General features: G+C 46.8%; 1 protein-coding gene and 1 long non-coding RNA gene across 5 annotated transcripts in view; one reads left to right on the top strand and one right to left on the bottom strand.

Moving 5' to 3' along the window:
* Positions 1–1,585: 1,585 nt before the first annotated feature.
* On the bottom strand, positions 1,586–19,430 carry LOC143832541 (uncharacterized). The gene is made up of 3 exons (XR_013229308.1): positions 19,331–19,430; positions 5,533–5,575; positions 1,586–1,877 (listed from the first exon to the last, which is right to left on the bottom strand). It is a non-coding gene; the product is annotated as an uncharacterized LOC143832541 (long non-coding RNA).
* PPARGC1B (PPARG coactivator 1 beta) overlaps positions 17,385–19,631 on the top strand; it is a 185,845-nt gene continuing 183,598 nt past the window's right edge. For 2 of the 4 annotated variants that reach the window (XM_077327098.1, XM_077327097.1), the window contains exon 1: positions 17,385–17,624. Coding sequence is in view for 1 of the 4 variants with exons in the window: in XM_077327096.1 (XP_077183211.1) it covers positions 17,541–17,624 (84 nt within the window). In the remaining 3 variants the exon portion in view is untranslated. The remainder of the gene's footprint in view (positions 17,625–19,631) is intronic. The other 2 variants (XM_077327099.1, XM_077327096.1) reach the window with 2 other exon arrangements.

The following is a 19,631-nucleotide window of genomic DNA, read 5'->3' on the forward strand; positions in this document are numbered from 1 at the left end:
CAGAAGACTTTCCTGTTTCAATGGGGAGAGGGGGGAAGAAGAAGACTCGAGTTCAAAGCGATCTGAATTCAACAGGATTGACAATGGAATAAAAGAAGTAAGTGCAGACTCTGCCCTGGTTCAGTCCTTGGAATCTCTAACTAAAAGAATCTCTAGCCACATGATCAGAGAAGACCTGTATCTGAGGCCTTGGACAGCTGCAGTCAGTCCTGGTGGGCAATAGTGAACTAGGCAGGCTAAAGATTTGGCTCAGTATAAGGCAGCTTCATGTGCTCATATAACTAGTTCAGGCCAGCCACAGGTTGTCAATGGCTTGTCTGTTGGCATAGTTTTATTTAGAAGAGAAACAAACTGTATAGAAAGACAGGGGAGCAAGAGTCCTAACTAACGGTCTAACTGTTGTTCTGCATCCGCTCAGTCTGTTCTGGGGATGTGTGATCAAATGCACAGGAAGTCTCCAACTGAGCCAATAAGGACACTGGAGGAGATTATTTGAAAAACCTCAGGAAGTTCCTAGTCTAACTATACACATCTCCTCTGATGCCCCCTGTAGGATATTCTTTGTATGCTCTTGAATCATGCACACTACAGATCTTGTATGTTCCAATGTTGTCTAGAATGATATAGATCAGTGGTCCCCAACCTTTATTAGGCTGGGGACCGGCAGGGCATCGGGCCGCGCCCGCAGGGACCGCGTGGGCCACGCCCACGAGCCGCGCCCGGCCGCGCCCGCGCATCGGGCCGCGCCCGGCCGCGCCCGGCCGCGCCCGCGGGCCGCACCCGTGGATCGGGCCGCGCGGGCGCGGCCCGGCCCTGATTCCCTCTCCCCGCCCTCCCCGCAGTAAGAAGCTTTCCGGGCCGCAAGCTTGCGGCCTGGGAAGTTTTTTACTGCGGGGGGGGTGGGGAGAGGGAGCCGCGGCCCGGCGCCATGGCCTTTGCGGCCCGGCTCCGGGCCGCGGCCCGCAGGTTGGGGACCACTGATATAGATAATATGTATACGTAGCCCTGAAAGCATCACAGGCCATCACACTATTTATGTCAACGCTTCCCTATCAGGAGGTTAGCATATATTTTGCCCAGCACTTCTTGTATGAAGAAGGTAATGAGAACTGCCAACTCTGAATGAAAACTATGCAATGGAAAGCAGCCTGCAAAGATTGCATGCACCCCTGGAGAGCCCAGAGAGTGACATGTATTAGCCACTGAGCCCAAATGGCTTAGTACCCTGATTGCAAGGGCCAGTGCTGAGAGAGTGAAGAACAGGCAGGCAGGATCAAATACAGCCAGGCAGCATGTTTTGCAGTACAGCTACACAGTGACATCAATACAATATGACAGACAACGTAAGCTGAGTGCAATAGCCTGCAGTGGTACAGTACAGCAGAGTAAGCAGAGTTCATTTGGAGGGTGAGAGACTGAATGAATGTCTGCATAAGGTGCTCTGAGATGTGGCTATGTTTGGTCGCTTAAAAAGTAAATAGCTTTCTGGCTCTATCTACCTTGATCTCCTTCAAAGGAACAAATCACTTTAGAGGGGGATTAGGTGAGAGATAGAAAGCAGAAATGAAAGAGAAGGGTCATCGCCTGAGAGTCAGCCAAGGACACAGCAAACTCCCAAGCTGAAGCCACCAGGCTCCCCCTAATTAGAGGTAACATAAACCACCAGATTTCATCTGAGATTTAAAGAAATGCACAGCAAGGAGCTAAAGACTTTTATGGTTTCTCTGGCCCTGGGACAATGCATCCAGTGGAACAAGGGGAGTTTGTCTACACTTAACAGTGTCTGATTGCTGTGATATCAGAACTGGGGCCTGGCTACAAATGTCTTGAATGGCCATTACTCACCCTTTTTACTTCTCCCTCAATTAACTCTGCTCCTATAAACAAGAAGACATAATCAGTTTAATCTATGGTATATGACTTGGAAACATTCATTCCAGTCAGAGTCCTAGATATTATGTGTCTTATCAGCACAACTGTAGTTTCTGCCTAACTGAGAAAAGTTAATCAGCAGTCAGTGGAATGCCTCCACACATTACCATATATATTTTCAGATGCAGTTAATTCCCAAAATTTAGTTACTGTTGACATACACTAATTTGTGATGGTATCTCCAGACAATGTGCATAGGTATCTAAAAGCCCAGAAAAACAGTGGCACATATTGATACATACTTGAGTGTGAGAATTCTCTGGTATATGTTCAGATTATGGGGATATATAATTTTCATTTAGATGCTCAAATAATTTATTAGGGGATGAAAAGTTTTGAAGAGTTACAACTCTGTCTTTGGATGATTATATAGGAACCATAGGAAGAACATGTTCATCAGATCCATGTGAATGCCAGGGATGGCATAACTGTGTGCCCAAGTGTTGGGACCTAGTGAGGACACCCAGCCCAATTCAGATAAAAACTGCAGCAGACTTCGGTAAGTCCGTATTTAATTCTACTTCATATTCTACCTGGACAGAACACAAGACTCACCATTGAATTCCAGATGTTTCTTGAATTCAGTACCAGTTCTATTCACAACATTGTTAGTTCCCAATTTAGCATGTAAATGTATATTCCTGTGCTAGAGTTAAAAGGTCAAGGTCACCTGAAAGACGCATTCATCATGAACTTCTTTGGTTTAATTTTAGCTGTTGTCTATTTCCTTAGTCACATCTGTGGATCATAAAACTTGTCAAGCTGAAACTCCTCTGATTATCTTACTTTGTGACCTGAGTGTACCTTTTCATCCTAAAATGGATGCTTCTAATTTGATATCATAAAACGTACTGCAAACCTTTCCTGGACAATTGGAAATAACATTCTCACTCATTACCACATATTTTTAGGTTTCCTTTAGAGTTGGTTGACTTCTGCTTCTACTCCTGATACATATCAGCAGCTGCACAAAGCTGGATATGTTCCCATGAATCTCAACAATTCCTCAATGCCTGTCTTACTACGGGAAGGCAAATTTAGGGTGATTGCAGAACAATAGGGAGTTTAACTCATTAACCTTGTTAACTTCAGTTGAGGTTCTCCAGCTAAATATGGTTTTAGAATCGAATAGCCTAATGTAGAAGCCTCCAGTAGCTCATGTTGGCTTTCCATACAGTTGTGCTGATAAGACAATATCCAGGACTGTCTATTATTCTGGGGCTTTATCTGAAAAAAATCTGAACTAAAGTTCAGTCCTACACAGAGTAACACTCTTGTATGGCCATTGCTTCAATCAACTTAGAAGGGTTTGAGTCTTTTCAGGACTGCAGTATAAGTTATGGTTATAATGCTGAAGAAAGCTACATGAGTTAGGGGAACCATGATGGTTTGAAAAATTAATGTATGTGGCTTCTGAATTTGTGAGATGTATGTCCCCAAATTTGACTGAGTTTCAATATTTAATTAATCCAGCTATATGTAATTTAAATATACATGGAAACAGTTAAAGAATGAGACAAAAATCGTTTTAGAGTTAAAAGATCTGCTATAAGTCCCTAATTACTAATAGACAGTTCTCAATTGTAAGTGGCAGACAGCCATAAGTGCGTGTGGCGCGGGGTGGGGGGTGGGATTCAATATGAGAGCAGGCTTCTCCTTTTTTGCCATCAAGTTGCAGGTGATGTGGTGACCCTGTAGGGTTTTCAAGGCAAGTGATGGTCAGAGGTGTTTCACTATTGCCTGGGTTTGTGTAGTAACTCTGGTATTCTCATCTAAATACGAACCAGGGGTGGACTTGCTTGGCTTCCAGTTGCGAGATCTGATGAGATCTGGCTACCTTGGCCTATAGTTAAATGAAAGTTCAGACACCAGAACATGCCAGAGGATTGTCCTAGCAGAAAAATACGGATAAACTGCTGTATAATGATTTTTAGTAAGCATGTGAATAGAACAGAATCCGGGTATTAGTGGATGTTCACAGGAGGTAGAGGATGTTGTAAGTTTGAAAAGGCATCCAAAAATTTCTGCCTTTCACCACATGTCTTCTCAGTTGTTACAGCATCTATTTTATGAGTACCAGAGGAATTTGAAACCTGAAACCAAAGCTGTAGAGTTTACACAGCATTTGGGGTGTCTCCTGTTTGGCTCCTTTTCATTGGCTCTCCTTTTTGTGTCACACATTAAGCACTTGGTAGAGTAAGGGCAGAGATAAACTTTGTGACTGCTCCAGACCAGTGGCCTAGTGACATTAGTTAGTCTCTGACCTGTGCTATTTTGAAAGGACATTGGCAGACTTTTCCTGTTACACTTTAAATCAGTAACTTTATACCCAGTCTCCCTGGGCCTAGATCACATCACAGCAGCTGGCTGTAAAGCCATTTAATCTCTTGGAAATTGCTCTGGTTATAATCCATGACTCACAACCATATAAAATTATGGCCAAGCAAAATGCTTTGAACATTTTTTTGTAGTGCATAAAGACCAATCGACACCTGAGTCAATACATTCAGCACACCAATCAAGACTGAAGTACACATCTAAACACCACAAAGGAGATCATTGAAGTGGGTACTATCAGAAATATAAGTCAAAGGTAGTATAAATGTCATTATTTTTCAGATGCTGGGAAAAGCTTTGACCCTTTCCCTGAGATAGCACTGACCCATTTAATTGGCACTGACCCATCTTATTTTGCCACAATTCTACCAGTTGATTCTCTGAATTTCTGCAATTTATCCACACACCAAAATACAATTTGTTTAAATGAGAAAATGAAGAAAATTATCTACTTAGTTTATGTCTAAGATCAGTATGACCATTTTTGCAGGTTATGTAATGGCATGAAACGATAGTGGTGTAATAATAAGGATACTTTGGTGGCTCACATTTAAATGATATGTGGTTAAAGAAGCAATTAAAACAGTAGTTGTGCAATTATACATGCATAAGCACATATTTTTATATCGCATAATAGCAACTTCTGCCCTAATTTGACACAGGAAGTTTATTTTGGATGTACTCAAATGGGAAAGAAGTCCCACTTTTTTTTAAGTGGAAGGATTAACTACGGGTCCATTATTGCTTCTGTGTCTTAGTGAAAAACTAAACGGCACACATGTAATAGAAGTGATTCAGCTCAACAGGCTTGGATAAAATAATATCTGGTACCACAGAAGCATATTAAGGCTGTTTTATATCTATGTCCATTTGCTGCAACAATCACTAACTGCCGTGAACTACATTACACTAAAGTATAGAAGGCATCAAAACTTTAGTACAAGACACAAATTCAAAGGCAGCACAAAAGGCCACCAAGAGTTCCCACACACTCCAGATGAAGATTCCCACTAAGTCTCCTCCTTCCATGACCCAATGTAAACATCATGAGAAGACAAATATTATGACGGGCTGTACTTCTTGGGCATTCCTCCTTAGACCCTGTCCCTCACAACAAGTGGTGTTTTCCCTAAGGTTGTCAAGTTATTACTCAGGTGGGTAGCCATGTTGGTCTAAAGAAACAGAAAAAAATCTGAGTATGGTGGCACCTTTAAGGACAGTCAAGTACGGCAATCAAAACAGGGTCCCGGGTATTGTATTCACCTGCTTTCCTGAGCCTTCTTCAGTGATTGCTCCTGAATATGTGCTGTAATAGAATTATAATTATATTAATAATAAATTAAACAGATTTCTTATACGTTATTTCTAAAGTCTCTTAAAGTAAACATTGTCCACAACATACCTCAGTATGGAGAGTTTGTGATTTTTCAGTTTTGAATGAAGAATATCAATAAGGCATCAGCTCTAGTATAATGGAGTTATTCTATAACATGCCCTAACTGATTATTCCAAATCCTTAACTATTTCGCTCCCTTATATATTTGGGAAACAGCCTCCTGGGAGGAGACTGTCTGGGGCCCTGTCTGTCCAGGTCCACCCTGATTGGCCCTCCCCCTCCAGCTCCCACCCTCCTTACTTGCCTGGTAGAAGCCTTGTAGATGTGGCCTCCATTGTCGCCCACTAGGAGAAAGGCAGCGACAGGGCTTTGCAGCCCACAGGTATGCTCCTGCTGGGAGGGAGCTGTGGGGGGAGTTTGGAACCTTCCTTTAGCCCGGGAAGGGGGGGAGCTTTCCACTCCCTTTAGCCCGGGAAGCGCTCTCGCTGTGGCGAAAGCGCTTGCCAGGCCAAAGGGAGCCTCCCACAGCAGTGCCACCGGCAGGGAGCGGGACTTTCCACTTCCTTTAGCCTGCTTTGCGGCCCAAAGGGAGCCGTGGCCACCCTCTCATGCCCTCCTGACTGCCACCCCTTTCAAAGCCCATTTTTAAAAGAGAAAATGTAGAAGCCATTTTTAAAATGGACTTTGATACTAGTAAGAAATAAAGAGGATGTTGAAACAGTGGCTGCTCCCACAGTGCACAAGGCAGATCCACAGTGCACAAGACAGAGCCACAGTGCTCAAGATAAGAATGTGTTCTTCCATCTGTTCCCTTCCCTGTTATAACATCGCCTCATCCCCAGCTGCAGGACTGCATGACAGGAGGAGAATGGGAAGGAGCAAGTGGGAGAAACCATGTTGGCCTTTTCTCCTTCTGGATTAGAGTATTTAAAGGTATATCAGGGCTTTTCTGCATGCTCAGCTTATTCCTGTTTTTCTTGGCAGTTGATCTACAAGCACTGGAATCTGTTTGGGCACAGTTCTTCTGTACATCTGCCCTCCCTCTGCAGTTGCACAGGTGAGGAGTCCGTTAATTTTGTTCCACATATGCCCTAAATAATTAGGATTTTTAAGGGAGGCTGCTTGTCCTCGTTGGTGACATCACTGATGGTGTCAAATTAAACTCCTCCCCATTTAATATTTTTGTACATACTGAAATATATAGTTGTGTAATGATAGGTTTAGCAGGTTCTTTGAATAATGCCTTTTCCCTTATGTCTCCTCAAGAGAAAGAGCTAGAGAATCACTTAAAAATTAAACTAGAAACTGTTAAACCTGTCATTACTATGTTGTATCAATTTAGCAATATTTTAGTGCTTAAAAAAAAAAGAAACCACTAATCTTTAGGCCAGGGGCAGGGTGGAAGAAAGGGAAAGATTTGTCGATGTTGTCAGACCAAGGATAGAAAAGTGGTCTTGGCGTGGGTGGGAGTGGGCAGGACAAAGAAAACCAACAGAATCAGTAAGCACAAGGAAAAAGGCAACTCAAAATTGGCTTTCAGGAAGAGATCAACATAAAAGTGGCTTTGAAATAACTGGAAATACTCCCACCCTGGGAAGAAGGAACCAAAGCAAAAACTGAAAGCTCAAAAATGTGTGATAAAACAAAATAGCATGGGGCCTGAGCTGACAAACCTCCTCCCCCTTCAAAAAGAGCACAGAAAGGCCCTGAATGTTCTTCAGTGCACAACCCTATGTCTGGGCACTGCCCCCCCCCCAATAAAGATTATGGCACCTGTAGGAAGCATGCTGATGGATATGCCCCCTCAAGTACTATGTGGCTGTCAAAGAGCATTGCTATTGCCAGATTACAACTATTTTTGGAAAACAGACCTAACCCTCCTCTGTTTAAGAACATTAGATTTTATTTTTATTTTATTTTTTTGCCAATGATTATATTTTCTTTCAGAACACCTTGCACATTTTTAGTTCAGTGTAAAAATAACAATGGAGGGAAACTCAATAACTGGGTATAACCCTTTGGGAGAATTTTCCTCAGCTTTCGATTTTTTTATGTTTATCTGTGGCAGCTGTGAACTTATGCTTTAGGAGACCGTTTGCAGCCCGAGTATTTTTCTGGTAGGCCACAAAGTTTTTCTACTAGCCATTTCACTTCTAAATTTATTTATTTATTTATTTAGATTTATATACCGCCCTCCCTGAAGGCTCAGGAAGAGATAAATGCTTATCTCTTCCTCTTTGTTGGGGCTCACACCAGAACAAAAACAAAAACCATTCCACTGAAAGGATTTTCTTATCACCCTTTTGCTCCTGAGGCCTAAGAAGATCTGGCAGCGGATCAGCTTGTTTTTACTTTGGTCATGGTTGTTATTTATTTATTTATTATTTACATTTCGATTTATTGAGTGCCACTCCCAGACCATGCCAGCTTGTGGCGGTTCACAAAAAGTCAATAAAGCAAGGATAAAACACATACCCCCAGTGGCCTAAAACCAGTCAATAATCTCCCCAGTTTCTCAACCAGTCCCAGTATGCACTGCCAGCCACCTTCAAAAAATGCCCAAGATGGATGGGCATTTAGGGGCATAAGGCCATTAGGGGGCATTGGAGGAGGGACCCACCCCGTGGCCAGAACAGAAGCCCAACTGGTATGGATCAAGGACCGAAGTTTCCTCCAAAAATGCCAGGATCTGGTTCCCGGCAGCCCTGTTAACTACCTTACCCAGAAATGCAATATGCGAGACCAGGTGGTAGCTGGCAAGGTCCCTTGGATCCAGTGATGGTTTTTTTCAGTAGAAGGTGAACCATTGCCTCCTTCAGCCCCTGAGAGAACTCTGCAGATGACAGGGAGAGACTGACAACATCCCTTAGAGACCTCCTATCTGCTGATTGCCCAAATTGAGCAGCCACGACAGGCAAGAGTCCAGGTGGCAAGTGGTTGCCAATGTAGCTTGTCCACGTTGGTTAAAGAGAGCCGCCTGAAGCCATCAAACAGCAACTCCTGCGATGGCCACAGAGCTTCCAGTTCACATTCTGTATCAAACATGGCGGGAAGGTCATGGCGGAGCAATAAGACTTTATCTGCAAAAAAGCTTGCTAATGCCTCAAAACTCTAATCCAATTGCCAACTGCTGTTAATGAGATCGCTCCCCAATGCTCTCTCCACCCTCGCCTCAAGCAGATCCCCTGATATTCCCAGGAGCATTGTGAGAGGAAGAGGGAAGTGAATGTAAAGCGAGTGTAGAGGAAAACTTGCATCAAAGCTACAGAAACATCATGCTGCACGCTGGAGGTGTATGAGATGGCAGTAAAGATGGCAAAACGTGAGTTTTATGCCAGTGAAATAGCTCTCGCCCAGCACAATTGTTTAGGGTGATTAGGTCTCTTACTGCCCTCAAGGAAAGGTGCAGTCAACAGGCAGGACTGCCAGTTCTCCACCAAGGCTGCCAATGAGTCACTGGAGGACATCGGGTCCCACACAGCATTCAGGCATCCATCTGGATCCATAAGTCTTCACGGGTAGCCAAAAATACACGGGTAGCCCATCATCCAACTGGGGAGGGGGTGGCGCCCTTAGCCGTGCCTGATATAAGGTAGAGTTCAACAGCAAAGTGGTCAGACAGAAAGTCCAAACCAGGAAACTAATTGCAAGGGTCAGGTTTCAGGCCTTGTACTCTTACCAATAGGGAAAAGCACTATCTGGACTATACTGGGGCTCTGAAAGGGTTTACCTTCTCAGGTTTCAAACAATATTGTGTAGGCAAAGGTCCGCTTTGGTTCACTTAATTCCAACCATTCAGTTCACACATTCTTAGCAAAGCAGGCCAATATGCAACAGCAATAATTAGCAAATACCCAACACTTTGAGGAGTGCTGTCCATTTGCTTATCATTCAGATTAATCAGCATGAACTGCAGATCAACCAGCTCCTAGTTAGATTCAGGGAGGTAGTCACGTTGGTCTGCAGAACTTTGTTGTTTGGTGACTTCTGTTTCAGTGCTCTTGGAAGCTTAAACCCAGAATACAACGTTGAAGTTCATTGTTATCATGGCTTCAGGACAACTACTCTGGCCTGGATCCTGCAAACAGAAGGCTTTCTATCAGTATAGTGTGACATTCACACTTCTGTCCCGTTGTGCTGCAATGCAAAATGCACGCTGCCCTGCAAATGCTGCTCCTGGAGAACACAGGGGACACCCAGGAGCAGAAGACTTAAGAGATTTAAAGTGAGAGGGGGAATCATTATTAGTTTTAGTTAAGTCTATAAACTTTCAGCACAATCCTATGTAGAGTTATGCCAGTGTAAGCCCATTGATTCTTTTTCTTTAGCAATCTGTCAGGCCACATGTTGTCCAGTATCTGTGAACTGCAGTCTGTCAAGGGCTTGACACACATCTCCTTGGTCTCTGTAGTATGAGAAGGCAGCAGTTAGAAAGGTATATTCTGTGAGTCTCTCTCCCTGGTGAGTGCTTGCACTCGAAGGCTCATGTCCTGAATAAATCTTTGTTGGTCTTAAAGGTGCTTTAGGACTCTGATTTTATTGTGCTACTTCAGACCAACATGGCTATCCATTTGAATCTCTCCCTGGTGAGTTACTGCATATGACTGGCAACTTGCAGTATACTTGGTTGCTCACAACTTGAGCAAGTATGATTCAAACTAAGCATGCTGGATAAATGGATGTCTATGATTCTTTGGGCCCTTGATTTTCAGTCAGTCAGTACCTGCCTCCTTTCCAACACCATATTTAAAGGAAAAGTTGTTAACTCTGCAGCTCTAGAAACTATCAGATTCCCATATTCTTACCATTCTGAAGAAGAGACACAGCTTGGGTCAGTGATCTTTACCATAATCATCATAGGAGACCATGTCCAGCATGTTTTTAAAGACAAATGATACAGCACTATTATGATCTCTCAAGTCACCTGAAAACAGTCCTTTAAATATTCTGGAATTAATTGTTCCATTGGAGAAACAGGAAACAAAATACAGATAGAAATAGCTACTCAGATTTCCTACAACACTGAGGCTTTGTTCTCTCTCGCTTCCCAAGGTCCAAATCATAAGAAGAGCCTGCTGGATGAGACTAGTGGTAGATATAGTCCAGGATTGTCTCAGACAGTGGCCAACCAGTCACTCTGGAGGTCCAACAAAAAGGGGAAACAGCTACACTGGAGGGGAGATTCTATTTAATTTTTTTATTGGATTTTTATACCGCTCTCCCATATGGCTCAGGGTGGTTTACATATACCATCTCAGGGTAGTGCATGGAACGACCTAAGCATATAACATAGTCAGAAATAACATCAACAATAATCCCAACAGTGGTTTTAAATTAACATAATTTCAGTGGTTTGATCAACAAATATATACTTTGCTATAGTTCGTCATCCCCCCTCTAATGTTCTCTGTAATTCACACACACACATAGTGAGCAGAGCAGATCACATCTTGAGCAGAATGGAACTGCTGTAATCATAAAATGGACAATGGGCAGTGCAAGACCCTGTGCAGCTCCAGACTCCTGCTGTGTTCATGAGTAGGCAGAACACTGGTCCCCTCTCCTGGCCTTATTCTCCAAACTGGAGTTGGCAACCCTATGCTAAACCAATTTCTTTACAATGGTGCAAATATTGCCTGTTTACTTCTGGTATGTGCCAATGGCACCATTATAGTCTAGTGAGGTGAGTTAACCTGCAGCTTCCATTATTAATATGTAGTCTAGAGATCCCCAACCTGTGGGCCGCAGACCACATGTGGTCCTTCGACTAATTGGAGGTGGGCCGCGAAGGATGCCTTCCCCCCCCCGGCCCTTTACTTCATCCCCCCCGGTCCTTTACAACACACTTCGGGTATCATTGTCTCCCATCACTCCCAGATGGGACTATCTCGTTGCAGAGAAACAAGCTCAGGGTTCCCACTGATTTATCATTGTCATGAGTTAAAATTTCCATGAAAATAAAATGTTCCTTATGTTCATTGTTGTGGCTTGTCTGTATCTTATTTTGAAGGGATGTTTAAACATTACCATAGCGATCAGAGAGCGTTAGGGCAGTGGTTGAGAGTAAACTACCCCCCCCCCACCGGGCCTCAGTAAAAGTGGTCCCCGGTGATAAAAAGGTTGGGGACCACTGATGTAGTCTATGTATTATAAATGAGTTTGGGTATGTGGAAGCTTCTTTCTTATGTCTGGGCCAGGACAAGGAGGAGGGCGGCCCATGTGTCACTCTCCCAGTGCCGGGCAGAGTGGACGAAGTACTAAGGTGGAACACAACCCCAGATCCTGCCAGCCCCAATGAAACAAGGATGATAGTTGGACTCGGGGAGTGTGGTGCGGACGAGGTACAATGCCCCTGCCCTCCGCCTCCCTCACAGCTCTTGGGAGACGCTGCGCCGGCCACCGACCCACCCGCTGATGCCATGGCCTGCGCCCAACACCCCGGACTCGTGACCAGGACAGAGGATAGGGGAACCGGAGGCCGGTAGAAGGGGCAATGGGGCCAATGGAAGAAGAAGAAGAGTTGGTTCTTATATGCCGGTTTTCTCTACTTGAAGGAGTCTCAAAGCAGCTTACAATTGCCTTCCCTTTCCCCTCCCCACAACAGACACCTTGTGAGGCAGGTGAGGCTCAGAGAGCCCTGAAATTTTATCAGTACTGTGGCGAGCCCAAGGTCACCCAGCTGGCTGCATGTAGGGGAGCGGGGAATCAAACCCGGCTTGCCAGATCAGAAGTCCGTGCTCCTAACCACTACACCAAACTGGAAGGAGAGGGGAAACAATCTACGGACCTTGCCCAGCCTGTAGAGGGGGGAGTGGGAGGAGAAATCAAGAGGTCCACGCCCCACCCGTGTTTCCCCGTAAAGGACAGGCAGTTAACAGCCCATGGCTGGAACCTGTGGGGAAGAAAGGAGACATACTTACCTGGGATAGAAAGGGAGGAAGTAGCCAACACCCAGAGAAGGAAGTGGGTTCCGAAGTTTAAGAAACAGAGGGTGGAGCCAAGGAGGGGGATTAAAGGGAGAGCAAGGAGACATGGTGGTGGTGGTGGTGAAGCAAGTTGAGCATGTGGATAATTGTACTGTACTGTGTTGCTGGAGAGATTGATTAAATAACACCTGGTGCAAGCTTATGAATTATGATTTTGATTCTGTGGGGGAAGGGGCCGGAGCTACACCACACCTTGGAACCCAGGACTGGACTACTTGAACACAATGTCCTCCCCAGCTCTGTGATCACAATATTAAATGAAACCATTGATGAACAGGTAGGTAAGGAAAGGATGCCTATGGGACTGAAACACAGTCTGCAAAAGTTCTGAAGAACAGCTGATAAAACAGCTCTAAAACAGCTGAGCGTGGAGCTGATAAACAGCAGGACTCAATTGTTTCTGGACTTAGACAATAAACAATTTCACTGCCCAGCAAGGCACCCCAGGCACAATTCAAGTCACATAGATAATCTTTTTATACAGATAAGTATCCTATAAGCAGTCTGATAGGCTCTGGGTGGGAAGAGAAGATCCAGCTTCAATTGCTTGCATGTGCTACTTCTCAGAGCAACTGTATATTGACTAATTAAATAATTCAGCTGCCTGCTTAGTCAAAGGCTGATTTTTTCCATTCCAGTTGCTCTAGATAAGCAAACAGGTGTAACGGAAAGGGGATTTCGGTCCTGTCCTTAAGTCCTTCAGAAGAAACTCCTTGTCTGCACATGCAATAAAACACAAGAGCAAACTGTGTCTGTACCACTGAAAGCACTTCCCGCCCCTTAGGAGAGCAGGAAGACTGTAGAGCGGAGCTCTCAACACAAGAGTGAGGCTGGCTGTTCGCCTTCTTCAATTTAGTGCTGCCTGTGTTCTGCTGAGGTGTTCAGAATATTCAGTGGTGGTTTTTCCTGCAGTTACCAGCATGAGTTAGCACACTATTAAAGCAAACCTAATGATTATGTGCATTTATATGTCAACAAGGAGCAAACTTGGGGCTTTGGGCTTGCCCAAGGTGCGGTAAGAGCTGGCCTTTTCAGAATTAAGGACCAACCCTGCCAATATTTACTGCTCTCCATATTATTTACCATTCTGAACAATCAGCAGAGTTGCTGAAGTCAGAGAGACATGTTGTAAAAATTTACAGAGTAAGGCATGTGGGTGCAATCAGCCCTCCTAACAGTGAACACAACTACAGTAAGGCTTTTGTGTCTCTCTGTATGTGAGTGGGAGCTAAATGAGATGATGTCCTAACAACACTGGGGGCCGTTCTGCATTCGTCCAAAATAGCACAATGGTTACTAATTGAAATCGCTACAGTTTTGCCGTTATGCACAACATCGCTGACAATCTGCAACACTCCTGAAACCGATCCGCAAAAAGCGCTTCGTTGTAGCGCTTTCAGGGAAATCCCAAAAAGTGGATTCACCCTCCGGAAAGCGCTACACTCCTGCAACCAATCTGCAACACTAGCAGGAAAGTTCTGTGTGTTACCATTGTTGCGGTTTCTGCAAAGTCCCTCCCCCTGGCTCTCTCCTCTGATCTTCCGGCGAAGCGATCACCAACGCACCGGCAAGCCTTCTTTTACCCAGTGAGGCTTCCCCGGCTGCAGTCCCTCTGTTTAAAGTCACCAAGCACAAGCATCACAGAGGCCCGTTTGCTGGTTTATTTTCACTTTATTTTTCACACTGTTTTCGGCCGAAAATCGCGCCCGTGAGGGGGGGAATTTTTTTTTTCACTCGGGGGAGCGTGGCAACGATGAAACGGCAGCACAAACATTACCTGCTAGCTGGATGGGTCTCTCCGTTGCAATGAATCAACGCATATTCGTTGCAACGGGTGTATGTGTTTTTTTTTTTAACCTTCCTTAAATGGAAGGGGGCTGTTTGGGAGCATGCTAATTGGCTGCTTGACGGCCAGGGGCAGGACACAGCTCAGCAATAGCGCTTCCTTTCTAGCGATTTTTGCCGAGACCGGAACCCTGTGGGAAACGATAGAAACGCAACTGGATTCCACTACAAAGGCATAACGACGAATTTCACTATTTAAAATGGCTATTTTTCGTTCAGCAAACAATTTGCTACATGGATCCCGGTGCGGAATGGCCCTGGGTTATTGCTCAAGGTGCCAAATGGCAAGTTTCTGCTTCTCCCAGTGATGATAGCGATAAATATAGCATGAAAAGGAAGGGTAGGGGGAGGACCACAGAGACGCACACACAGAAAAGCTGGGGGGGGGGATACATTGGTAGACAGAAAAATAAATAATGTACTAATTTTCTAAAAACTGAGCATTCATTTTTCACTTATGAGATAAGGGAACATAAAATAGTCATCTAACAATGTGCTTGAATTTAAGGAACTGGTAGCCTGACTGTGACAACTCTGTGTAGGATTACAGTAAAATATGGTTTATTTGGGTAAATTATAGTGAATTTGCCAGCTTTTTTTACTTGCTAAAGATTATTTCTCTAATCTTGCCAAGTAGACTCACCTAAATTCTTCTAAACAAAGTTTGAGTCCAATGGCACCATTAAGACCAACAGTTATTCAAAATATAAGCATTTGTGTACATGCATAATTATTCAGATACTTTGAAATGGAAGTTATCATGAAGCATAAAGGCAGGGTCTCAGTTAATTACTCTCAGCATTCCGCAATCAAGAATATATCTGTCCATCAATCAATAATTTGATTTCTATACCGCTGCTCCCAGCGAACTGGCTCATGTATATAATAACACATAGCTTATTGCACTTCTGAATATACAAAGTACTTTGCAGATATATCTGCAATCTTACTCCATACGATTATCTTAATATTAGAGGGATTTAACACCAGCAAGAGCTTGTGGCTGAAGTGAGACCCAAAGTGGAAACTTGTCTCCTAGCCACTATGCCATATTGCCCGTACCATCTTAAAGAGAATTAAGTCCATTGAAGTCAATAGGTTTAGAACAATGTAACATCATTTAGGATTACACTGTAGCTCTCAAAGCCTAGAGTGATAGCGGAATTTATGGTCGACCCTCATGAAAGCCTACCTTTGGCATCTAAAATTTAGTATTTTGCACCTCTCAAGGGAGTGAATTCCGAATACTGGCCTGAAGCAGCACGTACTAATAGGTTTTTCTTTTCCCCTACTGTGTTCCTTTTTCTTGTTCTTGTCTAACGTATTGATTGAAAGAAGAGATGAGAGTAGCTGTTCACATTCCATGCCTCAGAACCACAATGTATCAGCTCAGCAGGCCTTTCTAACTGAGTTACCAAAGAATTGCCTTGTATAAAGGTCTGTACAGCAGCATTACCTGTAGAGCACACTTGTGCGTCATCTATGCGAACAATACACCCAGCAGGTCAACTCAGTGTTCCATCTCATGCACATGGAGATCTTCTGTTAATGCAGGTACAGTGAGCCCAGCTGACATCACACCTGACTGCTTTTGTCCTTGTCCAACATGACAGGAGTTAGTTTGTGGGCCAGATGAGCTGGCAGAAGCCCCCCTCCCCAACCTGCCTGGCCAGGTGCTCACCTATAAGCATGGACTGCTAACTGGCAGGATGCTGAAAGATTCAGGTAACATCTCTAACGACAGAGATAAAAGATGGTAGAGCCAGAGGGCATCACTGATGTTAGTGGGGTCAGGGCTTGGTTTTATAGTGACTGTTTTGCATACGAGAGCCCAGGTTTAGCCTATGGTTAATGCGATCTTTTCACTTCAGTTAGAGCAGACCATACTAGTGTTAGATTCAGGGTAAGATTTCATGTCCTGAAGTTTCAGGTCTTAGAAACAACGGTCAGATCACCAGGAATAGGTATACTTTGGGTACCCACAGAAATGTATTACCTCTGCTTCCTCACTTCTTTTAAGCTGGACTCACAGGGATATGGTAGTTAAAAAGTTGAGTCTATGGGGCATTTTTGAGACCAACGAGAGTTTCAGGGTAAAAGGTTTTGAGAATCAAAGTTCCCTTCATCAGACAGTGGAACAGAAATGCAAACTGGAGTCTTTTTATTCTTGTCAGAAGAGCTGCTTTTTTGTACTCTGCATTTTATTAAGGGAAGGAGTCTCAAAGTGGCTTACAGTTGCCCACCCTTACAATTGCCCACAACAGCCACCAAGTGAGGTAGGCGAGAGCTCTGAGGGAATTGTGCCTGGCCCAAGATCAGCCAGCAGGCCGCATGTGGAGGAGGAGTGCGGAATCAAAACTGGTTCTCAAGATTTGAGGCTGCTGCTCTTAACCACTACACCATGCTGGCTGTCAAGGGGGCAGGGGTGTCGGGTTGCAAAGGTACAACTCCACAAGTATTTGGAAGGGATGCCTTGAGAAGCGGCAGCCGCCTGAAAGGAAAAGGCAAGACCTGCCACGGTGTGTGTGTGTGTGAGTGGAAGAGATCCTCGAGTTTCTCTCCATTCGCAGCGCCAAACAGGGCGCAGGCACGGAAAGGGCGAAGCGACGCAAACGGCAGTGGGCTTCGTGCACGTGCAAAGCGTCTAGTGTCGGGGCTGTTTTCCTATTAGCTTATTGAGCGGGCCAGAATCTGCTCGCGCCTCAATCGGGAAGTCAGAAGGTGTCTCCAGCCCGCTGTGCTTGAGTTCGGGTGCCTTCCTCTTGGACTGCCCCGGCCAGCGGAGGAGAGACAATCCCTTTCCCAGAGAGTCGCCTCACAGCCGAGCGCGCGCGCGTCTCTTCTGCGCCCTTCCCGCCTTCTCAGCCGCAGCGCTCGCAAAGCGCCTCCAACCAAGCGCTTTCCCACGCCGACTCGGCTTCAAGGCCAGGCCAGGCGAGCCTCCCGCCGTCCGGGCTCCGCCTCCCCTGTCTCGGCAGCCCCGCCCACTCCCCACCGGCGGGCTCCTAGCTCCGCCCCGCCGGCTGCCCGGCTCGGCTAGTTCCTGACTGTCGCCGCTGCTCTTGCCGCATGCTGTTTCGTGCTGTTGCCGGAGGAGCTGGAAGATGGCGGAGCCGGGGCCGGACTGCAGCGCGCTTCTGGACGAAGAGCTCTCCTCCTTCGTCTTCAATTATCTCACCGACAGTCAGGTACGGCTTTCCGGGGGCGGTGAAAACCCGAGCCTCGGCGGGGCGCAGCCGGCACGTCCGGTTCTGGCGCGCTAAGCAGTCGTCGGGACTCCGTTGCAAGGTGGCGGCGGTGAGACCCCGGGGCGCCGGGACACTGTGCCTCTGTGGCGCAGGGTCCATCTCGCCGCGCATCGAGGAGCCTGGCTTGCAACGACCCCTGGGCCGATGGACCGCTCAGTCCGAATCCATTAGGCAGCGTGGGGTGCGAGGAGCCCAGACCAACCGCGCACCGCGAAATCCGCGGCTCTGCATACCCAGATCCGTTATGCCCCGGGGAATCTGGGACGAAGGAATCCCCGAGGTGACATGGCGAGGGAGTTTGGGGGCACAGGAAGCTTGTTGCACCCGCCCTGCATGGGATCTGGGGAACGGGGGAGAAGGCCGCTCGCCGATCCAACTTGCAAGTGAAAGTCTGGGGCACGAGGGCCCCGCTATAGCCGTGCACAGAAGCGGAAAGGTCCATGGTAGGGAGCCGGCTTCGATCCAGTACGCCCCTCTCCTGTCTCTGTGAGCGGGAAGCGAGGGAGGTGGGGAAGATTTTTGCCCCCCCCCCCAGCGGAGCCTCCTGACCCAGACAGAAGAAGAGAGGCACCCGGTTGCCCAGACGGATTTCCAGTGCACTCGGGAATCCTCCGTAGCCCCAGCAGGAAGGAGGAAGGCCGGCAGGGAAGCTGCACGCTTACTGCAGGCAGAGCGCGCCCAGGCCGGCTGAGTAGCAATGAGGGAGGCTGCAGCCAACAGCCCTGGCTTTCCTGCAACAGTTCAACGGAGATCCGGAAGAAAGGAGGACGAGGTAGCGGCCTGGCCGAGGGACTTTTCTGACCACTGGCCCAGCTGCCCCCCGCTCCGGTCCCCCGCCCCCCTATGCCGGGGAAACGGGAAGAGAAACTCGGCAGAGCCCGCAGACTTTTTCAGCACCACTCGCACGTGGACGAGTGGGGCGCGCCGCCGGAGCTGCCCCAGATTCCTGCGAGCCTGCATTGCTTGTGCCTGCCTTTGGTGGGGGGTGGCCCCGGTGGGAAACCCAAGGGCAGAGAGGGAGGCTCGTTGAACGCTTACACGCCCTCTCCCGAGTGGGTGGGAAGGTCTGGGCTTCTTGGAAGGGCGGCTGCGGCTTTCCTGCCTGGGGGGTAGGTGGGCAGACAGCACCGGCAAGCCGCTCAGGCCGACCGTGGAGCAGCAAGGACAGACGGGTGCTGAAGCCCCCTCCCCGCCCCCCTCTCTTAGGGATTTGCTGGCGGGAGCTCTAATTTCCGAGGCTGTGCTCGTGAGTCATGTGGCTGGCGGCTTTCATACCTGCAGCTTTGGAGTGAGGGCGAGGAAAGCGCGGAGGGGGGGTGGGGGTGGGGAGTCGATCCTCGTTGTTACAGATAAGCAACTTTCCCAGTCTCTCCCGTTTGGGTAGAGTTGGCTGTTAAAATCAGATTAGGGGCTTCTTGGCAGCTCTGGCCTGATCACGAGCGAGCGGGGTTGCCTGCTGGAAGGGCAGCGGTCTGCATTCTTTTCTGGAAAGAAAGGCCGAGCCGGGCTCCAGGAGTCAGTGCTGCAAGACCATCATGCATCTCTCAAGCCTGTTGCAATTGCAAAGAGTTTTCCATGGTTACAATTCTACTCCCCCCCCCCCTCAGTGCCCTTCCATTCCCTCCTCATAAACAGAGATTACTAACCAGATTTGATTTGAGATGCTGCACATTCCGCTCTCTCCTCCTTCCCGCCATTGCATTTATTTTGTTTCCTGAAAGAGAGTGGGGTAAAGTTGGCTGAGTTTGTATCCCAAACAAGCAATGGAGCCCTGGACTCGATCAGTGGGCTGTGTCTCTGGCGGGTGCGTGCTAGACAGAACCAGGCTGGGCCTGTTCCAGGCTTGTCCCATGCAGTCTGGGCACCCTCGCTCTGGTGCCAGCACTGGCTCTTTCCAGTTCATCATGGGACTCACTGACTAGGAGGGCTTTTCAGAATTAACTAGCT

Source organism: Paroedura picta, chromosome 3 (genome assembly GCF_049243985.1).
Source record: "Paroedura picta isolate Pp20150507F chromosome 3, Ppicta_v3.0, whole genome shotgun sequence".
In the NCBI taxonomy this organism is placed as follows: Eukaryota; Metazoa; Chordata; class Lepidosauria; order Squamata; family Gekkonidae; genus Paroedura; species Paroedura picta.